At 35.6% G+C, this 23,395-nt stretch overlaps 1 protein-coding gene across 1 annotated transcript in view; it reads right to left on the reverse strand.

Annotated features, from left to right (window-relative positions):
* The window catches only part of MALRD1 (MAM and LDL receptor class A domain containing 1), a 579,678-nt gene that overhangs the window by 152,056 nt on the left and 404,227 nt on the right, over positions 1 to 23,395 (reverse strand). Inside the window, exon 31 of the mRNA XM_029239293.1 lies at positions 20,307 to 20,468. Coding sequence (XP_029095126.1) covers positions 20,307 to 20,468 — 162 coding nt within the window. The remainder of the gene's footprint in view (positions 1 to 20,306; positions 20,469 to 23,395) is intronic.

Here is a 23,395-nt window from a genome sequence, read left to right on the forward strand (position 1 = left end):
TTGTATCTATTTTTAAAAAAATGTTCCTTACTGAAAATATTTCTCTCTGCTAAGAACCCTTATCATGTCTGGCAAAATAAAGAAAAAAATCTTAATCAAGAAAAATACCCAAGGAAAATGACATGTGAATTATTATAAATCTATATATAGATTTTCCTCAATATAAAAGAGTGGTAGTGGAAATAATTTGAAAAGTTGAAAAGTCTCCCTATCGCATCAGTGAACAGTCTTCTATCTTCATTGTCCTATGAAATATATTTTACGTGCTAGCAAATATTGGATTAGGAAAATTGTACACACTATTTTAATTCAGCAATGAAACAGTTTTCTAAGTTTTCTTTCACATTTCTTTGCAAGGATGCCACTTGTTTGGAAAATGAAGACATATATGTGGCATGCACAACCAAGATACACCTACACTCCATCTGTCAAACCTACCAAGAACCATGGCTTATTCATTAAGAACATGCATTCTTTAAACCCATGTTATTTTTAAAAATTTAATTAATTTATTTTTTATACAGCAGGTTCTTATTAGTTACCTATTTTATACATATTAGTGTATATATGTCAATCCCAATCGCCCAATTCATCACACCACCACCACCCCCCCCGTCACCTTCCCCCCTTGTAAACCCACGCTATTTTGATTAAACAAGATCATCTAAGTTTTCCTTCATCTGATTACTTTTTACACTCTTGATGACTTCCAGTACATTTAGACTACACTTTATGGAACATGCTTCAAAACATTACCCTGAATGAGGAAATATAATACAATTAGCTATAATAATTACTTTTTTATATAGTTAAGACTTTATTGAAAATATGGAATCTATTCAACCTATACTGGATGTAAAGAAAGAGCCTTGATCTAGTTCCAAATAAGGTAGATTAATGTTAACTATGTTTGTATGAAACCATTCCACATTTAGTAGCTCAGCTCTTAAATAGTATGGCATACATAATGAGACTGATGAACTTCTAACGCAAAAGCAAATTATGTTTAATTCAGACAGCAAATATGTTTCATTCTATGCTTTACTGCTAACCTGATGCTGAAGGTCAAATGTTTAGGGCAGTGGGAAAAAAGTAATTGTGCTCACTGACACAAATTTAATCTGTTTTACAAAGTTAGGAATTCTCCCAATACCTTTTTCACAGCAGCCCAGGTGGGGAGCAATACTGCAGTTTTGTTTATTAAGTATTTAAGTCCAAAGAACTTAATGCTTCCTGGTGTTCCAACAATATTACAGGCATTTAGAAACTAAAACATACAAACTGAAAACAAATTATTTCATTTTTAATTAGCCACAGTTACTTTCTATTGGAATGTGTGCCTACTGGGCACACATTCTTAAACCTTGAAATCAGATCGAAAACCCTCACCTTCATTCCCTATTTCACATTTATCTTCCCCAGTACTTACTTTTTCTTACAGCGACTACTGAAAAGCAGTTTAGCAAAGATACATCACTGAAAAGAACGTGGGACAATCTGATGTTTGTATTTTAGGGCTATATCATGGAACTCAGTGTAGGAAAAAAACAGCAAAAAAACTATAGTTCACTGGGGATGACAATTATCCATCATTTCACTGCAGCATACTTATTTCAGTACAAGACAAACAATGTTATATACGGCGTAACATTAAAGTTAGCAAAGTTAGGGAACTCGGGGTGAGTTTCCAAAGCACACCCCTCCTGGCCTCTTCTGATTTGCATATTCAATTTTGGTCTTACAAAATCCCACAGTCAAACACAAAAATTAGAAAGTCAATTCCTGTGTGATGTATTAGTGCGTGTAAAGTTTTATCCATTAAAAAATTTAAGATTGCAAGACCGTGCATGGCAATTTAGAAGCCACCATTGCAAATTTGGTCTTTGGGGATTTTAAATTCTAGAACTCAAGCATCTGTAAGTCTGACTTTGTAAGTGGAATAGACTTGTTGCAATGTCATCTTTTTTCTGGAGAATCATCAAGGTGAAAAGTTGCTTAGCCTCTTAAAATTATTAATAGAAATTTATGAATTATCCAGGAACTATGTACTGTATCACAAAATTATAAAACCTTACATTAAATTATATTTTCAGAAATAGACTCGTTCTTTATCTAGCAAGCTCAGACTAGACCCACTTTCGAACATTTATAAACTTTTAGTTGCTTCATTGAGAATTACCTATTTATAGATAAATTACCTATTTCTATCTAGCAAAATCCTTGGGGAAGGTCAAGGGGAATCTAGCCTCCCACACAAAGTTCAGAACTTGTTAAAGCAGATAATAAAACTGAAAAGTCTCAGCTGCCACAACATAGTTAGAATTTAATGATAAATCATTAAACCAGCTTTATTTAAATGTAACTATATGGAATGATCAACAACATTCATTCGCGGGACAGATTTCTACAGAAGCGGAATTTTTTGTTTGTTGGTTTGATTTTGGACTGTTTCACAGCTTTCTACTGGGCGTTTAAAATGTTACTTAACTCTCATATATTAGACAGTATGCATTCAATTAAGTTTGTAAAATCTATCATACTTTAATTAAACACTACTAGATGTAATACTCTAGAACATAGGCATTCACTAAATATTGTCTGAATTTTACCTCTCCCCATACTTTCTGCCTCCTGATATTTTCTGTAAATTTTCAGATTAATACTTCAGTTTTGCTTGTACATGTGTAATGATTACAAGTTCTTAAGATTCTTAGGGTATAGCTTTTATATTTCACATCTTAATTAGTTAAAATAAGAACTGGATAGAAATTTCTCATTAATGTTCAATTTTTTACCTTAAAAACTTTAAAGAATTGGACATGTTTTCAAAAATTGACTTAGTGTCAAATAGGGCAAATTCAGCATCAAAGTGTACTTTGTTCATATCACTACTGTTTCTTGACATTAGAGGCCAAAATATATTAGCCACATTCAGAATCCATCACCATGCTTCATGGACATTCTTTTTTAACTTTGGTGTCTGTAGAGAGTAAAGATTCTAATTTGTCTTAGATGTTATTAGCTACAATCTTGAGTTTTCAAAAATGTTTCATTGAGTTATTATGCCATAAGGTAATAAATTTGACATGTCTTCTTAAAATAGACAGTTAATACTTTTAAAAGAAAGCTGTATTTTTAAAGCTCCAGTGCCCTCAGCAGAATCATACTCGTTTGCCCTAGGGTCAAATCATAAAAGACAATTTCCCACTTCAAGTGATCTGAATTCATTCCCTGTTTTAAATTGTAGGCAATTTTCATCTTTTTTTTTTCTTTTTCATAAAATAAAGCTGCCTAATGTTTTTTTTTTTTAATGCGATGCAATATGTCTCTCAAGATAGCAAATTCTCCCTTCCTCAGAGTCAGACTTACTTAGCTGGGCTCTACATTCTCTATAATTTCTACCTGTCTCTCACTCTAAAATAGAAGGGTGCATAATGACTATCAGTTGAAATGCCCTCAATCTCTTTTTTTACTTTCATTCCCCCGCCCCCAGATTTTCAAGGTGCCGGCTATTTGCATCTGCAAGTTTTACAGCCTGTGAAATGTAAACATACTCAGAGAACAAAAGTTTCCTCAAAGTTGTCAAAATGGCAACCACAGATGCAGCGCCTCTCAAGTCAAATGAAATTTTCTCATGGTATTTGATAGACATTGTCTGTCATTATATCACTTCTATTTGCTTTTTGTAGAGCTGTGTAATGAATAGATTTGGCATTTCTTTATTTTTACCCTTTCCAACAGTTTATTCTCAGACATTATTCTCTTGAGAGTCATTATTACCTATTTTTTAAAACATGTTTTTCAGCTGAATGTCTCATTTCAGTACTATTTACTATTATCACATTTGGTGCTGCAAGTTTTTCCCCTCAGTATGCAATGTTCTGATATAAAAGTGAAGCTTCTAGTTGTGACATGCCAACACAGGGTAGATTCATCTTATTTTGAAAGCTTCTAATTTGCTCAGAAGCAAGAATGTCTCAACCACACGAAGATGAAATATGAATGGAATTGGCTGGTTCTTCCTATAAGTCTAGGAATTTCAAAGGACTCTGTAGTTCTTAATCCTTATACTAAAAGAACACTGAACAACATCTTTAGTTGTCTTTTCTTGTCAAGATGCCTTTGGAAACATTACTGGCTTAACAGCATTTCTGTAACGATTTCATTTGCCAAGTTGAGATTAAAAAGTAAAATAAAAATATAAATCATAAACCCTTTTCTTTAGGTAAGTGAGATATGGTAAGAACTTTGATTTTGTTTGATCCATTGTATGGAAAGCAAATAAGAAGAGAATATTTATTTTTATGGAAACAGAAAACAGGATTATCATATTCTTTTAATAAATAAACAGCAGAAGCTGTGGGCTGGATTTTCCACTAGTTAAGTCTGCAGGTACTGGAGGCTTTGACTCACATCCTGACTCTTCCACTTATTAGGTATGTGACCTTGGGCAGCCTATTTAAATTCTCCAGGACTCAGAAGCAATAAGATCATTATAGTAGATACTTTAACCTCATGGGGTTGCAGTAAAGATTAAACGATACACTACATGTAAAGTGCTTAGAACACAGCTGCAAATTATTGTTACTCTCATGAAAAATTTAAAGAATAGATATAAATGTGATTTTAGCAGTGGAAATAATCATTTAAGAATTGATTAAGTAATCAATCACAAGTTACTGATTGGATAACTATTATATAGAAGATACCATGTCTTGCATTTGGATGTTAAGGAGATGGACAAGTTATGACTGCGAAAATATGAAACATACCCAAAAGACTCTAAGAAAAAAAGCTAACAATATGTACTATTTAGTAGATAAGCTCTGGGTCAGACTAGCTGGGTTCTAATCCAAACTCTGATACTTGTGAGCTTTATGACTTTGGGCGAAACACTAAATTCCCGCTGTCTCTCATATTCATCATCTATCAAATGGGGATGATAATAATAATAATGATATACAGCTCACTGGGGTTACTGTGAGCATATAATACCAAGGACTGATGTAGATCATAATTGCTATGCAGTTCAACAGATAAAAGATGGCTTAAATTTGGTGGATATGGAAAGACTTCATAAAAGATAGTAGATTATATTAGTATATTAAAGAATACAGTGGAGATGAAGTAGGCAAAGAAGGTTGTATAGGAGTGGGAAAAGATTATTCTAAAAAAAAAAATGGGGGAAGACTTCTGGTTTCCAGTCCAGCATGTAAGGAGCTTCGAAAGCATCAGTTTCATCTTCACAGCAACAAAAACTCAAAAAACTCTTCTTAGATCCTTCAGAGAATAGAGATCACAGGGGAAACTGCCGCCCCAAAACTGAAGAGACAACAGGCAGATATAGACAGTGACAACTTAGCAAAGCAGAAACTTGGGGAAAGGAACGGTGGCCGGAGCCTGTACTGGGTGAGGAAAAGGTAAACTGTAATTAACAAATTGCTGGAGGCTCAGTGTGGGAAAGCTGGAGGGATATGAACTCTAGGGGGACCAGTCTTAGGGGCACCCCAACAATGTTACCTCCAGGAGCCCTACCAAGTTCTCACGGTGAAGACTGGAGAGAAAAATCTCCTCTGCTTCTTACAGGGAGAGGGGAAAAAGTAGCCAGTTGGAAGTGTGCCTAATTTTCTTGGCAAATTCTAGATTTCCTATCTCACCTAAGGGGTCTGGGGTGGGGTCGGGTAGGGTGAGAGTAGTCACAGGGAAAGGACACAGACTCACTAGAAGACTGAGCTCAAACCATAGGATTGTAGAAAGCTTCCGTTCCCCTGACCTTACACTCAGCACCTGTCCACCCCATCATCACATCCGTAGGGCTCCTACATACTAACAGGGAACTGTACTGAAAGAGCATCATCCCTCAGACCTTATTTAAGAAGTTTGGGACATGAAGATACAAGGGAGACAAAAACAAGGACACCAGAGGAAACTTTATCTTCTGTCATCTACAGCTGCAATAACTAGTAAACACAACCTTACTCCTAGCCAGATAAACAGAAAACCTTATACTACAGGCCTGCTTACCTTGATTCCTTCAAACCAATTCATCATGTTCACCATTGACACAAAATTACAGGTCATACTAAAAAAATGATATGGCCCAAAGTTGACATTTATAATACCCAAAGCATGTTTGAGGGACAAGAACACAGTTTATAGAAGAATAATAGATGAAATCAGAAATGCAATTTGGGAAAGAACACAGGAAGACTTGAAAGCCAATTAAAAGGCAATGAAGAGCTTCTGATGATTTGGAGACCAGGCGTCATTATTTAGGGATATTAACCCTGCATCAATGTGAAGAGTGGCCTGGTTTAGGAGAATATTTGCACGGAGATGAGTTGCCTTGACATGTGCAATAGCCCAGGAGTTAACTAAGATGACAGAGGTGGAGATGCAAAGAAAGAAAAGGATATAAGTTGAGAATGAAGAGGTGACAATTTGCAATTCAGAGAGAATTAACTGTGTTGATGATAATGTCAATAACCGAAATAATAAAATCAGGAGTAGGAGATGCTTTCTTTCTTCTTTTTTTTTAAACATCTTTATTGGAGTATAATTGCTTTACAATGGTGTGTTAGTTTCTGCTCTGTAACAAAGTGAATCAGCTATACATATACATATATCCCCATATCTCCTCCCTCTTGTGTCTCACTCCCACCCTCCCTATCCCACCCCTGTAAATGGTCACAAAGCACTGAGCTGATCTCCCTGTGCTGTGCAGCTGCTTCCCACTAGCTATCTATTTTACATTTGGTAGTGTATATATGTCCACGCCACTCTCTTACTTCGTCCCAGCTTACCCTTCCCCCTCCCTGTGCCCTCAAGTCCATTCTCTACATCTGAGTCTTTATTCCTGTCCTGCCCCTAGGTTCTTCAGAACTATTTTTTTTTATATTCCATATATATGTTTGCATACGGTATTTGTTCTTCTCTTTCTGACTTACTTCACTCTGTATGACAGACTCTAGGTCCATCTACCTCACTACAAATAACTCAATTTCATTTATTTTATGGGAGATTCTTTCTTAAAGGAAGGTAAGTATGAGTCTGAATATGTGACTTGGAGATACTGGCAATTGAAAATATGGGACGAGGTTGTGGAAATAAGGGCTACATAAATGCAGGAATGAGCAAATTTTGAGCACTGAGAGAATAAAACCTCTAAGTAAGCAAAATATGTAGGAAAAGACATAAAAAGGTCAAAGTCAGAATATTGGGTGAGGCTCACAATTAGGTCTTAGAAGGAGAAAGAAAAAGCACAAAATATGAATATAACATTAGGGGAAAAATCACAGTCCTCTGTACTGAAAACACAGATGAACACTTCAGGAAGGTGTGGATTGATCAAATGCAGCATTAGAAGAATAAGGTCATTATGATTATGAAATCAATAAAGTCCTCAAAGACAGCCAGAATACAAGCTCCATGAGGGTCAGGAATGTATCTGATAAACAATTATCTCTACAGTTTTACACTGGTGACCAAAAGTCAGTGACCAATAATTATATGCTGAAGAAATAATATTTTTTGCAGAAGACAGATTGTAGAGAGTCAAAGAAGATATGTGTAGTGAGGTAGGGGATACAAACAATGTGTGGGAAATGGTAATTGGAGATTAAAACAATAAAAAACAATAATACTTAGATGGGAAACAAAGTTAAGGTTAGGTAGTTAGGTATTTCATTTTGTCTGTTTTTTAAGGTAAGAGAATTGTGATGCTTGAAGACACAAAGTAGTGATAAAGAGGCAATTTAAGGACACACAAAAAAGGAAGTAAATACAAGGAGGCAAGGTTCTGAGAAGATAGAAAGGGATAAGCTTAATCGTTCATTATTTTATTGAGAAATAAAGTCTGTAAATAAAGATGCATTTAGTAAATTCCTTTTAGAGAAACTATGATTCCTGGATACTTGTAAAATGATAACTAACCTGAAAGATTTTCAGATTATTTATTCAGGGTTTAATCTTGCCCTACAGGATTCTAAAAGAATTGCTTCATTCACATGGTTTTCACTGAACACCATGTCTCACAGATGATAATACCTCCTGGCATTTCAAAAAAAAGAAAGCATCATCTGGGTCCTACCTGAAACAATTATTAAGTATTCCTGGAAGTATTTTAAGTGAACACAGACAAAACTAAGACAAAGAAAAGAAAAACAGAAATTAAGATTTTGTTTCTCCCCAGAGGCAGAAAAACGTGATATAAATTGGTTGGGGTATTGATTCAAATGGTACATGTGGGGACTTCCCTGGTGGCGCCGTGGTTAAGAATCTCCCTGCCAATGAAGGGGACACAGGTTCGAGCCCTGGTCTGGGAAGATCCCACATGCCGCAGAACAACTAAGCCCGTGCGCCACAACTACTGAGCTTGTGCTCTAGAGCCCACGTGCCACAACTACTGAAGCCTGCGCGCCTAGAGCCGTGCTTCGCAACAAGAGAAGCCCACGCACCACAATGAAGAGTAGCTCCGCTCGCTGCAATTAGAGAAAGCCCACACACAGCAACAGACCCAACGCAGCCATAAATAAAATAAATAAATAAAACACAAATGGTACATGTGGATGATTGGTAGTGGTTCAAGGTTTGACACCAGCATTGCTTTTTGCCAACAAAATGGAAATCACTGTCAGATCATGAGAGCTTAAGACACATAGAGGACTTATAGATGATCTGGGCTTGTTCTTGCTATCTAAACATCACCAAAGTCAAGTTTACCCTTTGTCTCTGAGTAAAATAAGGAAAAGAGGAATAACCCTGGCTTAACCACTCACTTCATGAAGAGAACTACCCTTGTTTTCTCACTTCATGAAGATGAAGTGAGAAAGAGAATTGCCTTTATTCTAACTCTGGTTGACAAACAAATGATGAGTGTCATTCATTGCCTTTTTGCGATGGTTTAGAGAAATCTAAACCTGCAAGACACATTCTGAGATTTATAAGCCAAAAAAGTCTCCTGTTTTTTTTCCTTGGCATTGCTGTATATTTGGAGTGGAATGTTTGTAGTTCTAAAAAGTAACACAAGACAAAGAGAGTAGAAATGATACTGAACTGTGGTAAGAAAATGGCAACTAGAGTAAATAAGAAATATAGAAAAAAATACTTGTTTGCTTTGAGCTATTTTATACTGATAAAATGCCATCTTCCAACATTTTTTGTGTTTTAGAAGAGAAACTACTGAGTATTCTTCACTTATCTGATCATCACATTTTACATTTCAGTAAGTTTTGAGAATGTCATGTTAAGCCTTAGAGACTAAGGGTTACAAATGTAGGCTTTTGCTTTAGAGAGACATGGGTCCCAGTGCTGGATTCCACAAGTGTCTTCTGTGTGGCTGGGGGCAAGTTATTTATTCTCTCTGTGCACCCATTTCCTCTGCTGTAAAACTTCAAGGTATTGTGAGGATTAAACAAGAAAGCCAGAAGAAAGCCAGGGACCGGGTGATCGGCACTCAGTGAATACCAGCTACATAGACACAATTTTTGACAAGACTTGTTCTATTTAGTTACATTTAACAATTATCAATTTTTAGTAGTAAAAAGAAATAAATGATAACAATAAAAAACCTCTCTTCATCTGTACTGTATGAAAGTAGACTCTTTAGTACTCTTTCATTCTAAAGTATATAATTACTGAACTAATACATTTTTAGAAAATACCAGAGCCAAACTACTTTTACAAGATGATATTAAAGGTTACCAAAAGTTATAATAAAGTCAGAAAAATATGTTATGCTATTTATTATTACTCATTTTATCCTAATATTCTATGTTTCCTTTTACCTAATGCTTATATGTTTTGGGGGCAACACAGGAGAAAAGTAAAGGGGAAAGAAAAAGGAGGTACAAATAGCAGGAAATGAGAAAAAAATACTAATATTCATAATTTACATACATTCTATAATGCATAACTTGAGCATAAAGAAAAAATATTGACAATGAAAGAAAGTTAGAATAACTACACATTTTGTAGTTATGCTAAACATAAAGGGACCTGTCTAGGCCAAGTCAAAGAAACAGCTCTAAAATTAAGTAGAACAGAGAAAGCTTTCAAAACAATCTGAGATAAATTCAGAGATCCCACATAATACCAGATCCAATTATGGGGATAATGCTGTCTAATTCATTGTTAAAGCAGAGCATCCAAAGGAAATCAATTTATATGACCAGTAAAGGCCCAGGTGGCCGCGCTGGCCATGCTGATGATCATAGTTGTGGTGATGGCTGTAGTGGTGGTGGTGTTTGAGATTCATGATGCAGTGATTGCCACTATTTTCAACTCAATTCTGTAGTAAGACAAAGTTCTTCCTATCCAAGAAGCTTCAGAATATGGCTGTCTAGTTGTGAAACAACTAAATATCGTAAGGAAAGCATCATTCTACAACAAAAATTATTGCATTATATAGTACTTAAGAAAAAAATTTAAGGTGATTACTTGAAAATGTAGGTCCTATAAGAATTAATACACAACATATACATACAGATCTGGGATCGTTTTGTATAGTGAGTTATGTAGACAAGACCTGTCATCATAGGGATGTTATCACACAGTCATAAACTCTTGTCTAACTGGTATTTCCCAACTCTGTAATTTCATAAAAACAATAGACTATCGACTTTGAACCTTAACTACATATTAGGAAAAAAAACATATAGAAGACAAATGAAAGAAAATATGGAAATAAAGAAAGACATTGTTTTTTCTCTTTGAAAGTTATGGAACAAGGAACCACCATATTTGGGCAATAATACAGAAATACAGAAAGCAGTATTTTTAACATAGAGACTACTGATACCACAAGAAAAACTGCATGATAAGGTTTAATTATTAGGATGTAATATACACAATATAATATTATGAAGATGATCACCCCACTTTACTTTTTATATGTTCTTTTTTTTTCAAAGTACCTTTTGCTTAAAGTAGACTTGAAGTTAAATGTAGATAATTTTTGCAGTTTCTAGTGGCAAGTGTGTGAATTCATAAGCAAGAGATTGCCCATCTTCAAAGATACCCAGATATGGATACTTTTCAGTACCTCTTTAGTCAATTCAAGTGGGTTTTTTTCACTTGAGAGACAAGAAAGCCTTCTCTATGTATGCAATGTAATATAGAACAGAACTGTCCAACAGAAACAGTGAGTCACATGTGGTTTTAGAATTTTTAGCAACACATTTAAAAAAGTAAAAGGAAATAGGTTAATCCTTAGTAATACATTTTATTTAACCCCATGTTCCCCAAATGCTATCATTTCAACATATAATCAATGCACCAATTATTAATGAGATATTTTAAAAATTCTATTTTCTTTTGTACTCCATCTTCGAAATGCAGTGTGTATTTCACACTTAAAGCACATCTCAATTTGAACCAGCCACATTTCAAGGATTCAACAGTTCCGTGTCACTGGTGGCTATCATATCAGACAGTGTAGGCTATAAAAGAAAGCCTTTTAGTCAGAGAGTTCAATATTCCAATCCCCCTGCCCACTTACCCTTGTGGCTTGGTCAAGTTTTTTAACCTTTCTAAGAATTTAGTATCCTCTACATCACAATGTATTAAAAGGATTAAATAAGATAACAGATGCAAATCTTTTACCGTTTCTGACTCTCAGGAAACATTTAACATATGTTAGTTCTCTTTTTCTAAATCCCTCTGAATTTTCTCCTTATTTTTTTTTGAAAAAAAATCCTTTTGTTTGGATTTTCGTGAAGATAAGAACAACAACTATTCAACATCCATCCACAGCCCTTTAGGAAACAGCAATGCAGGCACCCTCATTCTAGTGGCTACACAGAAAAATGCCTTTAACTTATAGCACCTTCCCACCCTTGTAACTCCTAGGCTACTCTCCACTGGTTCCTGGTTCCAGTGGTTGAAGGCTCCACTTTTCCTTATTTTCCTCACAGTAATTAACTTCCCAGAAACTATACAAGCTTTTTATTTATAATGCTTGATATTGATTTTCTATTCCCCTCTGCTACAGTGTCAGCCACATGACAGCAGAGATACTTTTTTGATTTATTCAATATATATTCCAAATAACTGGAACAGCAGCTAGCAAAAAATGGGCTCAACGACTATTTGTTGAATGAATGAATGACCGAAAAAACATTTTTTCACCATGCCAACGTAATTCATTTTATTTGTGCATCACGCACCTGTAGAAACTCTTCCATTTAGTCACATGCGTTTTTAAAGGGGTGGCTGAAGCATCACACAAATCCGAGCTGTTTTCCTTTAACACTCTTCTCAGACTTTAATGTGATGATGATGACGATGAAGAGTAGTAGTTGTATGTTAGCAATTAACTTCCCTTGAAGTATCCAAAAAATTTCCATTTTAAGCAGAAATTTGCTGTGAACCGGTATCATAATAAATTCCAGTGTATTGTTTAAGGATCAGATAAAATAAAAGAAGTAGATATTTACAAATCATATACTTTGATTCTCGGAGTATCATTTGAAAATCTAGTGAAGAGATTATTCTTATTATTGTTTTCATGTCTTCATTTCTACCTTGTGTACAAATCCCTTGGTGTTTTCTGAATATCTGGTTCTTATTTCATGCTAGATGTCATATTGCCAGGGCTTTTTCACTTAAGTTGCATTCATATTTTTGGGGAACTATTTTTAAAAACATCTTTATTTTGGGAAATCGCAAATTTATACTGAAGTATAAAAAACAGTCTAATGAAATCCCATCTACCCAAAACCTAGCTTCAACAATTTCAACCCGTGATCAGTCTTGTTTCCTCTATATTACCACCCACATCCTCAATACCACTAGATTACTTGAAAGCAACCCTAAATATCAAATTACATCATCTTTATATACTTCAGTATATATTTCTACAAGATTAGAACTCTTTTTTCATAACTATTATATCACATTTAAAGATGAACTATACTCCCTTACTATAATTAAACATTTAGTCAGTAGGAAACATATTTTATATGTTAATACAGATATAAGTATATTTATTGGGACATATATGTACACATGGGAATATATATGTATTCCCAACTTTTTATATAATGTCGCGCATAGAAATGAGTATACTCCTATAGCATGCTGCAATAAATGGAAGAGGGTAATTGCTGTTTGTTTTCAAATCAAAGCCTTCCACATGGGCATCTGATTGGCAGCTTTCATCCTAAGCACATGACAAGTTGGGTGATACAGGACTCTAAAGGCTCAACAGTAAACAAACAGAGCAGTAGCTTTCTAAAGAGCGATGAGAGCATATGACAAACGTCTACTACACCGAGTTATCTATTTCCTCCAGGGATAACTGTTCTCTTTTCACGTCCCTATCTTTCTCTTTCATGACATTGGTTTTCTTTAAATGCCTGGTAATTCTTGGTTATCCATTTCAACTTTTTTTTTGTTTTTTTCTTAAATTTTTATTGGAGTATAGCTGATTTACAATGTTGAGGTAGTTTCAGGTATGCAGCAAAGTGAATCTGTTCATACATATACATATATCCATTCTTTTTTAGATTCTTTTCCCATATAGACCATTACAGAGTATTGAGTAGAGTTCCTTGTGCTATACAGTAGGTCTTTATTAGTTATCTATTTAATATATAGTAGTGTGTATGTGTCAATCTCAATCTTCTAATTTATCCCCACCCCTTACCGCCGGTAACCATAAGTTTATTTTCTACATCTGTAACTCTATTTCTGTTTTGTAGATAAATTCATTTGTAGCCTTTTTTTAGATTCCATATATAAGTGATATCATATGATATTTGTCTTTCTCTGCCTGACTTACTTCACTCAGTATGACAATGTCTAGGTCCATCCATGTTGCTGCAAATAGCATTATTTCATTTCAACTTTTGAATGAAGGCCTTTGTTGCTTAGTATATAGGTAACAGGAAAGAATTTCCACTGCTGTTTTACAGAACTGTTTCCCCACCAAGCTCTCCTTTGATTGGAAGAATGAAGAGAAGGTGCTGGACAGGTGGGTTGGGCATGTAGCCACATAGACGTCCCTATGGGGCAGTAGTTCTCAACCTTGGAAACACATTAGAAACTTATGGGGAGCTCTTAAAAATCTTGCTGCCCAGGCCACAACATTGACCAATTAAGTCAGAATCTTTGTGGGGGGATCCAGATATTAGTACTTTGTTTAAACTCTCCAGCTGATTCTAATATTCAGCCAAGATTGAGAACCACTGTCCTTGGTTGTGAGACCAAGGGGTCGGCAGGCATGCAAACTGCAATGCTCCAATTTTTTATTCTTGGACAGAGTTATCTTTCTTTACTTCCTCCTGCAAACCTATAGTGTTGATCCTGTGCAGCCCCATGTATGACCCTGTCTCTTTTTTCAGGATCTAATTATCTCATGATAACCCTTTCCCAGGCAGGCAGATGCCCAGTTTTCTTTAGATGACAGTAGTCTGATTTTATCCTGGGAGAAAAAGCTACTTCTGTGAGCAGTTGTGTTTGAAACCCTGGTCCTGGCAGGGAAACACGAAGGGTGGGGCCAGGTTCCCAGCTCAGCCAGGTGTTCTGAGCACTGTTCCTCGGTCAGTTACTCTCAACAATTCTTCATAACATTTCTCGGTATTTGTATTAGCTCGGGCTGACATAACAAAATACCACAGACTGGGTGCTTAAACAATAGAGAGTTATTTTCTCACTGTTCTAGAGGCACAAAGTCCAAAATCAAGGTGCTGGCAGGGTTGGTTTCTCCTGAGGCCTCTCTCCTTGCTTGCAAGCAGCCACCTTGACTGTGGGTTCTCACAGGGCCTTTATGCTGTGTAGGTGCCTCCTGGTGTCTCTTCCTCTTTTTATAAGGGCACAAGTTCTACTGGATGAAGCCCCCAAATTTATGACCTCACTTGACCTTAAAACCTCTTTAAAGGCCCTTTCTCCAAATGCAGTCACATTGGGGGTTAGGGCCTCAACATCTGAATTTGGGGGGGGACACAATTCCGTCCAGGACAGTGCTTTTGATTTTAATCTTAGAATATTTGTGTAGCTTCCTTGGTAAGATCTACAGTGAACAATGTTTCCCTAGGATGGGATTTCTGCTGTCTTAACTCCATTCATTATGATCCCATCAGCTTTTTTTATTCCCTTCTAGAATACCTCAAACATTTCTGGTCCAAGGATTGGAATTTTAAAAAATGTGTTACAGTACAGTTATTATCTCTTTCTGCATGTGTATGTATGTGTGCATGAGTGTGTGTGGACATGATCAAAGTGAATGGTCTGATAAACATGTGATCGAGGGCTGGCTTTTGTGTATAACACACCATATCCCTGACCAAGCCTCCACCCTCCCTACTCTATCAGAGACCAGGGTGAGATGCTGATATAAATCTAGAAGGAATAGAGGTTAAGTGGCCCCAAATATGGATGTTAAGGAGATTCAGACAGAGCTGTATAAGGACGAAGGAAGATAGTGATGTTCTGGGAACGGGCTTGGATGAGGCTCCAAACACCAGGGGTTCATTTCTGGCTTGGTCACTCAGTATACAGGCTCAGAGAAGACCTTCATCTTCTCTGGTTCCTTATCTCTAATGTAGGAATAATAACATCTGTCCTGTCTGCCCAATAGGAAGTACAGTTATCACCCGTTAGCCTGCAGGGCTCTGTCAACCAAGTACCAAGTAAGTTCTGTCTGTTGAACACTTAATACTTTAAACTGCTGTCATACACATTAGAGCATTAGTGTCACTAAGATTGTTTGCGGGTACTTTTTGACCTTGGGCTGTGAACACAGAATTGCACAACAGTAAGCATGTGGGTTATAGCAGGCAACATATTCCATTCCAGTTACCTTCCAAACATTTACTTAATTCAGTTCCCAACACATTGTGTGTGGTGTTTAGTAGGCACTCAGGAAATATACGTTGCCTTAATTAATCCAAAATATTTGCAATAAATACAGAAGGAGATAGATCCAGGTCACATGAGGCCTACACAAGTATTCATCAAGTTTAAATGCTGGAGAGAATATAAAAATAGCAAAAGATGTGACTTCTGCCCTACCGGAGTTTACAATCTAACTCTGGAGATGGTTAACTTATTATAACATTAAAAAGAAAATAAAGTTACGAGGGAAGGGAATAAAAAAGAGACAGCAGCCTTTTGAATTTTACCTCTGTTAATTCATGTCACGCAAATGTCACTCTTGCCATTAAATCCCGTATATACTAATCCCAAACACTATTTATTCATGTGCAGACTGGAGAGTGGATTAATGCTTGAAGTTTCTCTCTACAACTTTGGCAATGGCTCCAAAAAGACTCATAAACAGGCCTGCGATGGGCATTGAAAATGCCCTCCTTATGTATCTAATGCTTCATCTTGGTAACAATAAGTGAAAAGATACATAAATGCAGCTTTAATTAACAGCGATGTTGTGATGCTTAGAAACAGACTATAGGCTCTTTGAATCTGCTGGCCTTCTCATAAAGAATTTTGTTTTTCCCAGAAGGTCAACATTAATTAATGTCCTTATAATCTATTTAGCAGCCCATTGTCTCAGTGATGTCTAAACAAGTTTAGTGAGCCGTAGTGGTGTAGCCAGGATGATATAATCAGAGTGCTTTGAAAAGAGCACTCTGCAAAAATATACTGTCTTGTGTAGAGATTAACAGGGAGGATAATAAAGGATTCTGTCAGAATGATTAGTTTTCCTTATCTGTGGATGACATTACTTGTATACCATATTGCATAAATAACCAGATGGAAAACTTTTCATGTGGTCTTTAATGAACTCACACAAGCTATAAAAGTTCAAAAAAAGAAAATAAACACAACTATTAATAGTCCTTAATTGTTGCATTAAAAGGTATCCATAGATTACTTATGCTTGTCTTTTGGGACAATGTGTGGAAACTTTCTCATGTCCATCAATTATACTTCTACTTTTTCTTAAACTGAGCCTACAATACTTTTTGTCCCATTAGTAGTATTATACAAGCAGACATGCTTGGTAATTTTCAAATATTGTCTTAGGAGAAGGAAAGATTGCAAAGATTGCTGCAGATGTTATCAAAAGAACCCGCCAGTATTTGTTATCTAGATGTTACTGTCTGGATCTTAGTAGGAAATAAATATTGGTTTATTTCTTACAGTTTCTCAAGGAACAGAAACTAATGTTTATCCTCAGGAACTATCAGAAAAGTAAAAAAAGTTCCATCTAAATGTATATTGATTACTGTGATGTTTAATATTAGGAAATAATTTAAGAATTTACCATTAATTTTATAAATTATGGTATATCCAGCAAGTAGAATACTATGATATAATAAAAACTATGTTGCTAAACATATTTCATAACATAAACTTGTTCGCACTATGTTTTTTAAATTACTAAATCAAGTAGAAACTTTCTTTTTATTGGCCAATATGTGCATTAAGGAAGAATGACAGGATATACAAATACGAAGCTTAAAGGTGGTTATATTACTCTACTGGAACAACTGGGGTTTTCTTTTTTCTGGTTATTTATATTTTTAAAATTTTAGAAAAATATATATTAGTAATGCAAAATTGATGAAAAGAAATACTGAAGAAAAAAAATAAATATTAAAAGAGTGAAATACAATAGTTCAGGCTTTTTAAGGAGTAAAACTTGAAAATATCCACCACATTTTCCACACACATAAATGTGCTACCATCATGTACGTTAGAGTTTCTTTTGAGGTGTGATTCCTGGTTTCAATTATTTTCTTTTTCTTTTTGCATTTATTCCTCCTCTCCTCTACCCCAACCTTATCACCCATCCAAGTAATTCATGTTAATAAACGAGTACGTATCCTTTTTCATCCTCTTTTCCACGTTCACGTAGTTATTCTGGAAATATCTAGGTATGGAGTTATACATATGCACAGATGGGGGGCAGTCATTGTTTGTTTTAGACATATTAGATCACACCATATAATCATTTTGCATGTTGCTTGACTCCTTTTAGAATATCTTTTGGAAATCCCTGCAAATCAGCTGTATGGCACTAAACTCTTTTTAGTGGCTGCGTGATATTGTGTGTTGTGGATGTAACCAGTTATGTTGGCTGTTCCTCTAGGTTCTTAATTTTGGCCCCTTGGGGATAGTTGTCAATTTCTGAAGACATTTTGAGTTGTCAGCACCCGGGAGAGGAGTGATGCTGGTATCAAGTGGGTAGAGGCCACGGGTACTGCCAAGCATCACACAGAGCACAGGGCAGCCGCACAACAATTAATTAGATTACCCAGAACATCACTAGTGTCCAGGCTGAGTCACCCACCAGGCACACTGTGATCTCAGGGTGTTTGGCACTGGCTGTCCCTGGGGCTGGAACACTCTTTTCCTTAGGTACCTACCTGTATCACTCTCTCACTTCCGTCAAGTCATTTTTCGAATGGCATTTTCTCAGTGCAGCCTATTCTGACCAGCTTATTTAAATTGCCATCCTCCCCCAACCCATCCCCTGGCCTTCCGGATCCTACTTCCTCTATTCTTTCTTTCCTCTACTTCTAACAGGCCATATAACTTATTTACTTATTATGTTTATTTATTATTGTTTCCCTCCGTCTAGAATGTGAACTCCACCGTGGCAGTGAATTTTGTCTGTTTTATTCACTAATGTATCCCCAGGACCTAGAACTGTGCCTGACACTTAATAAATGAATAAATAAAAGAAGGAATGAATAAATGATTGTATGAATGATGCATGTTCATTTTATTTCTCATTTCTTTCAACTGCAAACAATGCTGACGTAAATATCCTTACACACATGTACTTATGTCTTGGTCCTTGTATTTCTATGTGGCCAAGAATGCTTTCCAAAACAGAAAATTTCCCATAACCATTAATGAGTATCCTTCTGTTCCCCCCACTCCATCTCTCAATCATCTGTAAGTGGCTTTTGAAAATCTCTTCCCATCTGATTATTTTAATTTGCATTTTTCTGATGAGTTGTGAACTTGAGCATCATTTAATATATTTGTTGATTATTTGAATTTGATCATCTGTGAACTGGCTAGGCAAATCTTTCCTGGTTGTTAAAATTGCCATTTCTAATAAGTTTGTGAGAGTTATCTGTATATATAGTCTACCTGTAATATGTAAAGAAAAAAACTTCAAATCTATTATATGCCTGTTGATTTTGTTTATGAAATATTTAGATCATAGCTATAATTTTACATCTGGGCTTTTGGAAGTTTGATACTGCCTTTAAATTATACATAGTTTACCCTATGTTTTCTTGGTAAGAGTTTTATTATTTTAATGTTAGATCTACATCTTTAATCCATCTGGAATATATGTTGTATATGAAATATATAGAAGAAAAACTGGAATTTAATTTCATTTCCTTCCAGGTGGACAACCAGCTATGCCAGCATCATATTAAATAATACAACGTCTTCCCACTGAATTGGCCTTTGTTGTATACTAAATCCTCCTAATTACTTACCTAAGTGTCTTGATTCTCTGTCCTGTTCCATTAACCTATAACATGGTGTATACTAATCTCATTTTTTTTTAAGGGAAAAAAACTTGATGAAAGGCAGAAAAAATACAACTTGACAGGTCGAAAGGAATAGAAATATTCAATCTGAAGCTGAATTAGGAAACAGCTTTAAAATAAGAATGAACATCCATGCTGTAATTGAACATCATGATATTTTATCCCTGAGAAAAGTTTTGTCCCTAAGAAAAGTTATCACTGAAAAAAGTTATTTTTAATTCCTAAGAAAGTTAGATTCCTAAGAAAAGTGTTGAGTATCAGGCAAGATTTCAGGGTAAAAGTAAACAAGAATACAAGCTTCCTTCTGCTCTGACTCTATTAATTGGAAAACCATTTAAGATTACATTGATCTCATGTCACAGGCAGGAAGCAAAACTTGTTCAGTTTGCTGATGCTCATTCTTTTTATCACCACTTACCTTTTAAATCTCTGCCCCTGTACTTCAGAGGGTCTGGAATGAAATCGGTGGCAGGCTAGCGATCATCGTGGCAGCATGCCAACTATATACCTTTGCCTACTGCATGCATTAATCTGAATGTTCCCTACTTGTCCCTGCCCCAATTGGGGACTTTAAGGCCACCTTTAGGGTAGGGTAAATAAAATCTGTGAGTCCCTTAAATAGAGTCATTGATTTCCTTGCGTGGCAATATCAGTTCTAGGTCTATTAAATAATTCAGGGGTTAAATGGAAGGAACTAACTCTCTTTTCATAAAGGCTATTGAGCTCTACCCCCACAAAGACATAAGGAAGGTGCTCTGACATTCACTCAAATAGTTAAAGCAAATTTCCAGCCCAGTGGACTACGTGGCCTATCTCTACTGCATTTACCTGGTGTGTGATCAAGGTCTGGACTCAATGCTTCAGTAGGAATTCTGCTGCCAATGGCCCAATCCAAGTCATCTTGAGAGTCTTGAGTAAGACTGCAAGCTGTGGTCCAGCTTCCTGAAGTTATTTCAAAATTGCAGCTTCCTGTTGTGCTTGTATACTGGCCTAAGGAAACAAAAATATTAATGGAATGTTGTAGAAATGTATGTCACACTTGATATTATACTACATTTGCGATGATTTAAAATTAGTATTTGCATACTGTTTATTTAAAAATTTAAAGAACCAGGGTATTTGCACTCATTGGAAATATCAGTTGTACACCGAAACTTTTTTTATCACAGGGTCTAGAAGCAGTGCATGAATACTGTCATTTAGCCATTAAGGATTTACATGGATTGACTAATGACGTTTTAGATGATAGATAAAACTGTATCTACACATGAACAATGTACAAAACATTATGATAATATAGATTATTCAGGTCAAATAAATCAGTATCTCCAGTTGTCTGGCTGTTTAACTCCTTCCCTCTGTCCACTCTGGTGTTTGAACAGCATCGACCATTACAGAGGAAAAATCATTTAACTAGAGAAAAGGTGCCTTTGGTAGAAGTAGTAAACCATATGGAATGCAAACCCTCTCAGCATTCCACACCCATCACCCACGTACAACATTTCAGAGCCAGTCACTAAATTATTTCTCACTAAATAATGAAAGAAGTTCTCTTCTAAAAGTATTGATTCATAACTCATTAAAAAACTAAGTTGTTCACAATGAGAAAAATTACTAGATAACTGATTGTCTACGACCTAGTCATCTGTGAAAAGTGCCTTCATAATACCCTGATACTGCCTTCATTTTTCTTTAATTTTCTTTTTGCATAGCAGTTATTATTTTCGAGCATTCACTGTAAAAACTGTGTTACAGAGACAGAATGAATTATTGGATGGTTTAATCAGTATGAATCGACTGAGATTGTCATTGACTTTTTTTTTTTAGAAAGATGAAGTTTGTATTATTTTTAACGTTTCTTCTCCAGATGGTTTCTTGTTCATAACTTTTTCTTAACATAAAACTATTATTAGCATATATAGAAACTTTGTCAGCAAGGAAAAACTTGCTGTTAAAATGGATGCCAAACATTTGGCAAAACAAAGCTTTAATATTTTTATAGAAAATTTTCTGGATCTCTAAGAGTATTTTCATAAAATCTCAGCATTTTACTTCTCTGGCATGATTGCATCTTATCCCTAAAAACTAGAATCGTTTTTAATTATATACATTTCTTTCATTCATTCTACATGACTTATGCTCCATTGGTTTTTATATACTTATTTATGGGCTCTGTATATCCTTTTTATGCCATGCTTATACACAGGTTTATACCATGCTTATATAATATGGATAAAAGTGAGGAAAGTGGTTCTCCAGGTGTTTAGTTAACACAACCGCAAACATGTGGAATCTTCCAATGTTACAAACAAGACAGCCATTGTGTGTTTGTTAGAATGATGTCACACACAGGTTCTACAGTATTTCTGTATAACTGACTCCCAGGCACATAGCCCCTACAGTAATTATTCTTCTTCTATTCTCTGTGACCACTCTTGTCCTTCCTCTTCCGCCGTATTTAATATATGACTTTACCATTGACTCTAAAGATATCTACACAATCAGGATTCATTCTCTTACATTTCAGCCTCTCTAACTCAAATTATATCACTTTTACTTTTCCCTTTTTGAGGGTTAACCTTGGTTTATGATCTCAACTGCTTACCAAACACTGTTATTAGCATTCCACAGCTGCATTTATTTCAAAGTTATACAACTTTTCCACATCTTTCAATCACACATTCTCTATTAATTCCTTTCTTATATTGCAGAGTTAGTTGGGGTGCCCCTCCTGTTAAAAAATTACATAATTAAAAAAAAGTCTCACTCTATGTATCTTCACTCATTCTTTCCCATAGCCTTTCATACTTTTGTACAGATGACCTACAAATCTACAGCTACAATGAAATGCAGGTGTTTATCTACAAATGTTTGTTGAACATTCCACTTGGAATATGCAATTATCATCTCAAAACCAACAAGCCTGAAATGAACTCATCATTTATCCCTCCAAATGGGTTCTTCTCTCTGAGATTATTGATTAATTTCATAGCATGAATCTTCTCTCTCTTTCTAAAGATTCAAACTATGAAGTTATCTTTGATTCTGCATTATTTATTTCCATATCTAATCTATCACCAACACCTATAGATTCTCCCTTCGAGAACTTGTTTAGTTCATTCCTTTCTTTGCAGCTCCATAGTTCCTGTTCCAGCTCCATTGGTTCAAGCCCCTGGTTTATGTTAAGAGCTTCTTTCTTTAGTGTAGCCTTCATCCTATCAACCTTATACACCCAAACCACATTATTAATCTTCAAGACTGCTCTCATGTTATTTCCCTTGCTCGAAATATTCAGGTGTTCATATTATTTGAAAATGCCCTCAAAACCTCTAGCCTTGAATACAATAACGTTTCTGTTGATGCAATGCTTTTTTAGCCTGAAATCTGTCTTGTCTCCAAAACTGCCTCTACTTCAATGAAATCTTTCAGAAAAATTTCTTTTGAATAAAACTGACTTTTTTCAACTTTTATGTTGAAGTACTTCTCTCTCTCTCTTTTTTTGCACATGTTCTCTAGCAATTCGATGCTCATTTGTCAGTCCTTCCTTCCCTCTCTTGTTCAGGACAGAACTGCAGTTTTATCTAGGAATTCACCTTCTTTCACTCAGATATTTGTTTGAAGAGTGAAACGGCCCCCTGTAACACCAGAGGCAGCTCATAGTTTATCTAAGCAACCATGATGCGATGTTCAAACTTCCCTTGTCTTGAGTGGTTTAAGATAGTCTTGGGATGCTTTTCTAGACAATGAGACTTACTAGGGAAAAGACACCTAGGAAAAGGTTTCTTTATTCTTAAAAATAAATCAAAAGGAAGAAAACCTATTTGTCCTTTCTCAGGATATCATTGCAAAGATGCGATGCTTGGGACTAAAGAGATTCTATGGTGAGCTGACTTTATAAGAAAATCCATTATCTGAAG

This window comes from Monodon monoceros, unplaced genomic scaffold (genome assembly GCF_005190385.1).
Source record: "Monodon monoceros isolate NGI ecotype Baffin Bay Population unplaced genomic scaffold, NGI_Narwhal_1 Super_Scaffold_21, whole genome shotgun sequence".
NCBI lineage: Eukaryota > Metazoa > Chordata > Mammalia > Artiodactyla > Monodontidae > Monodon > Monodon monoceros.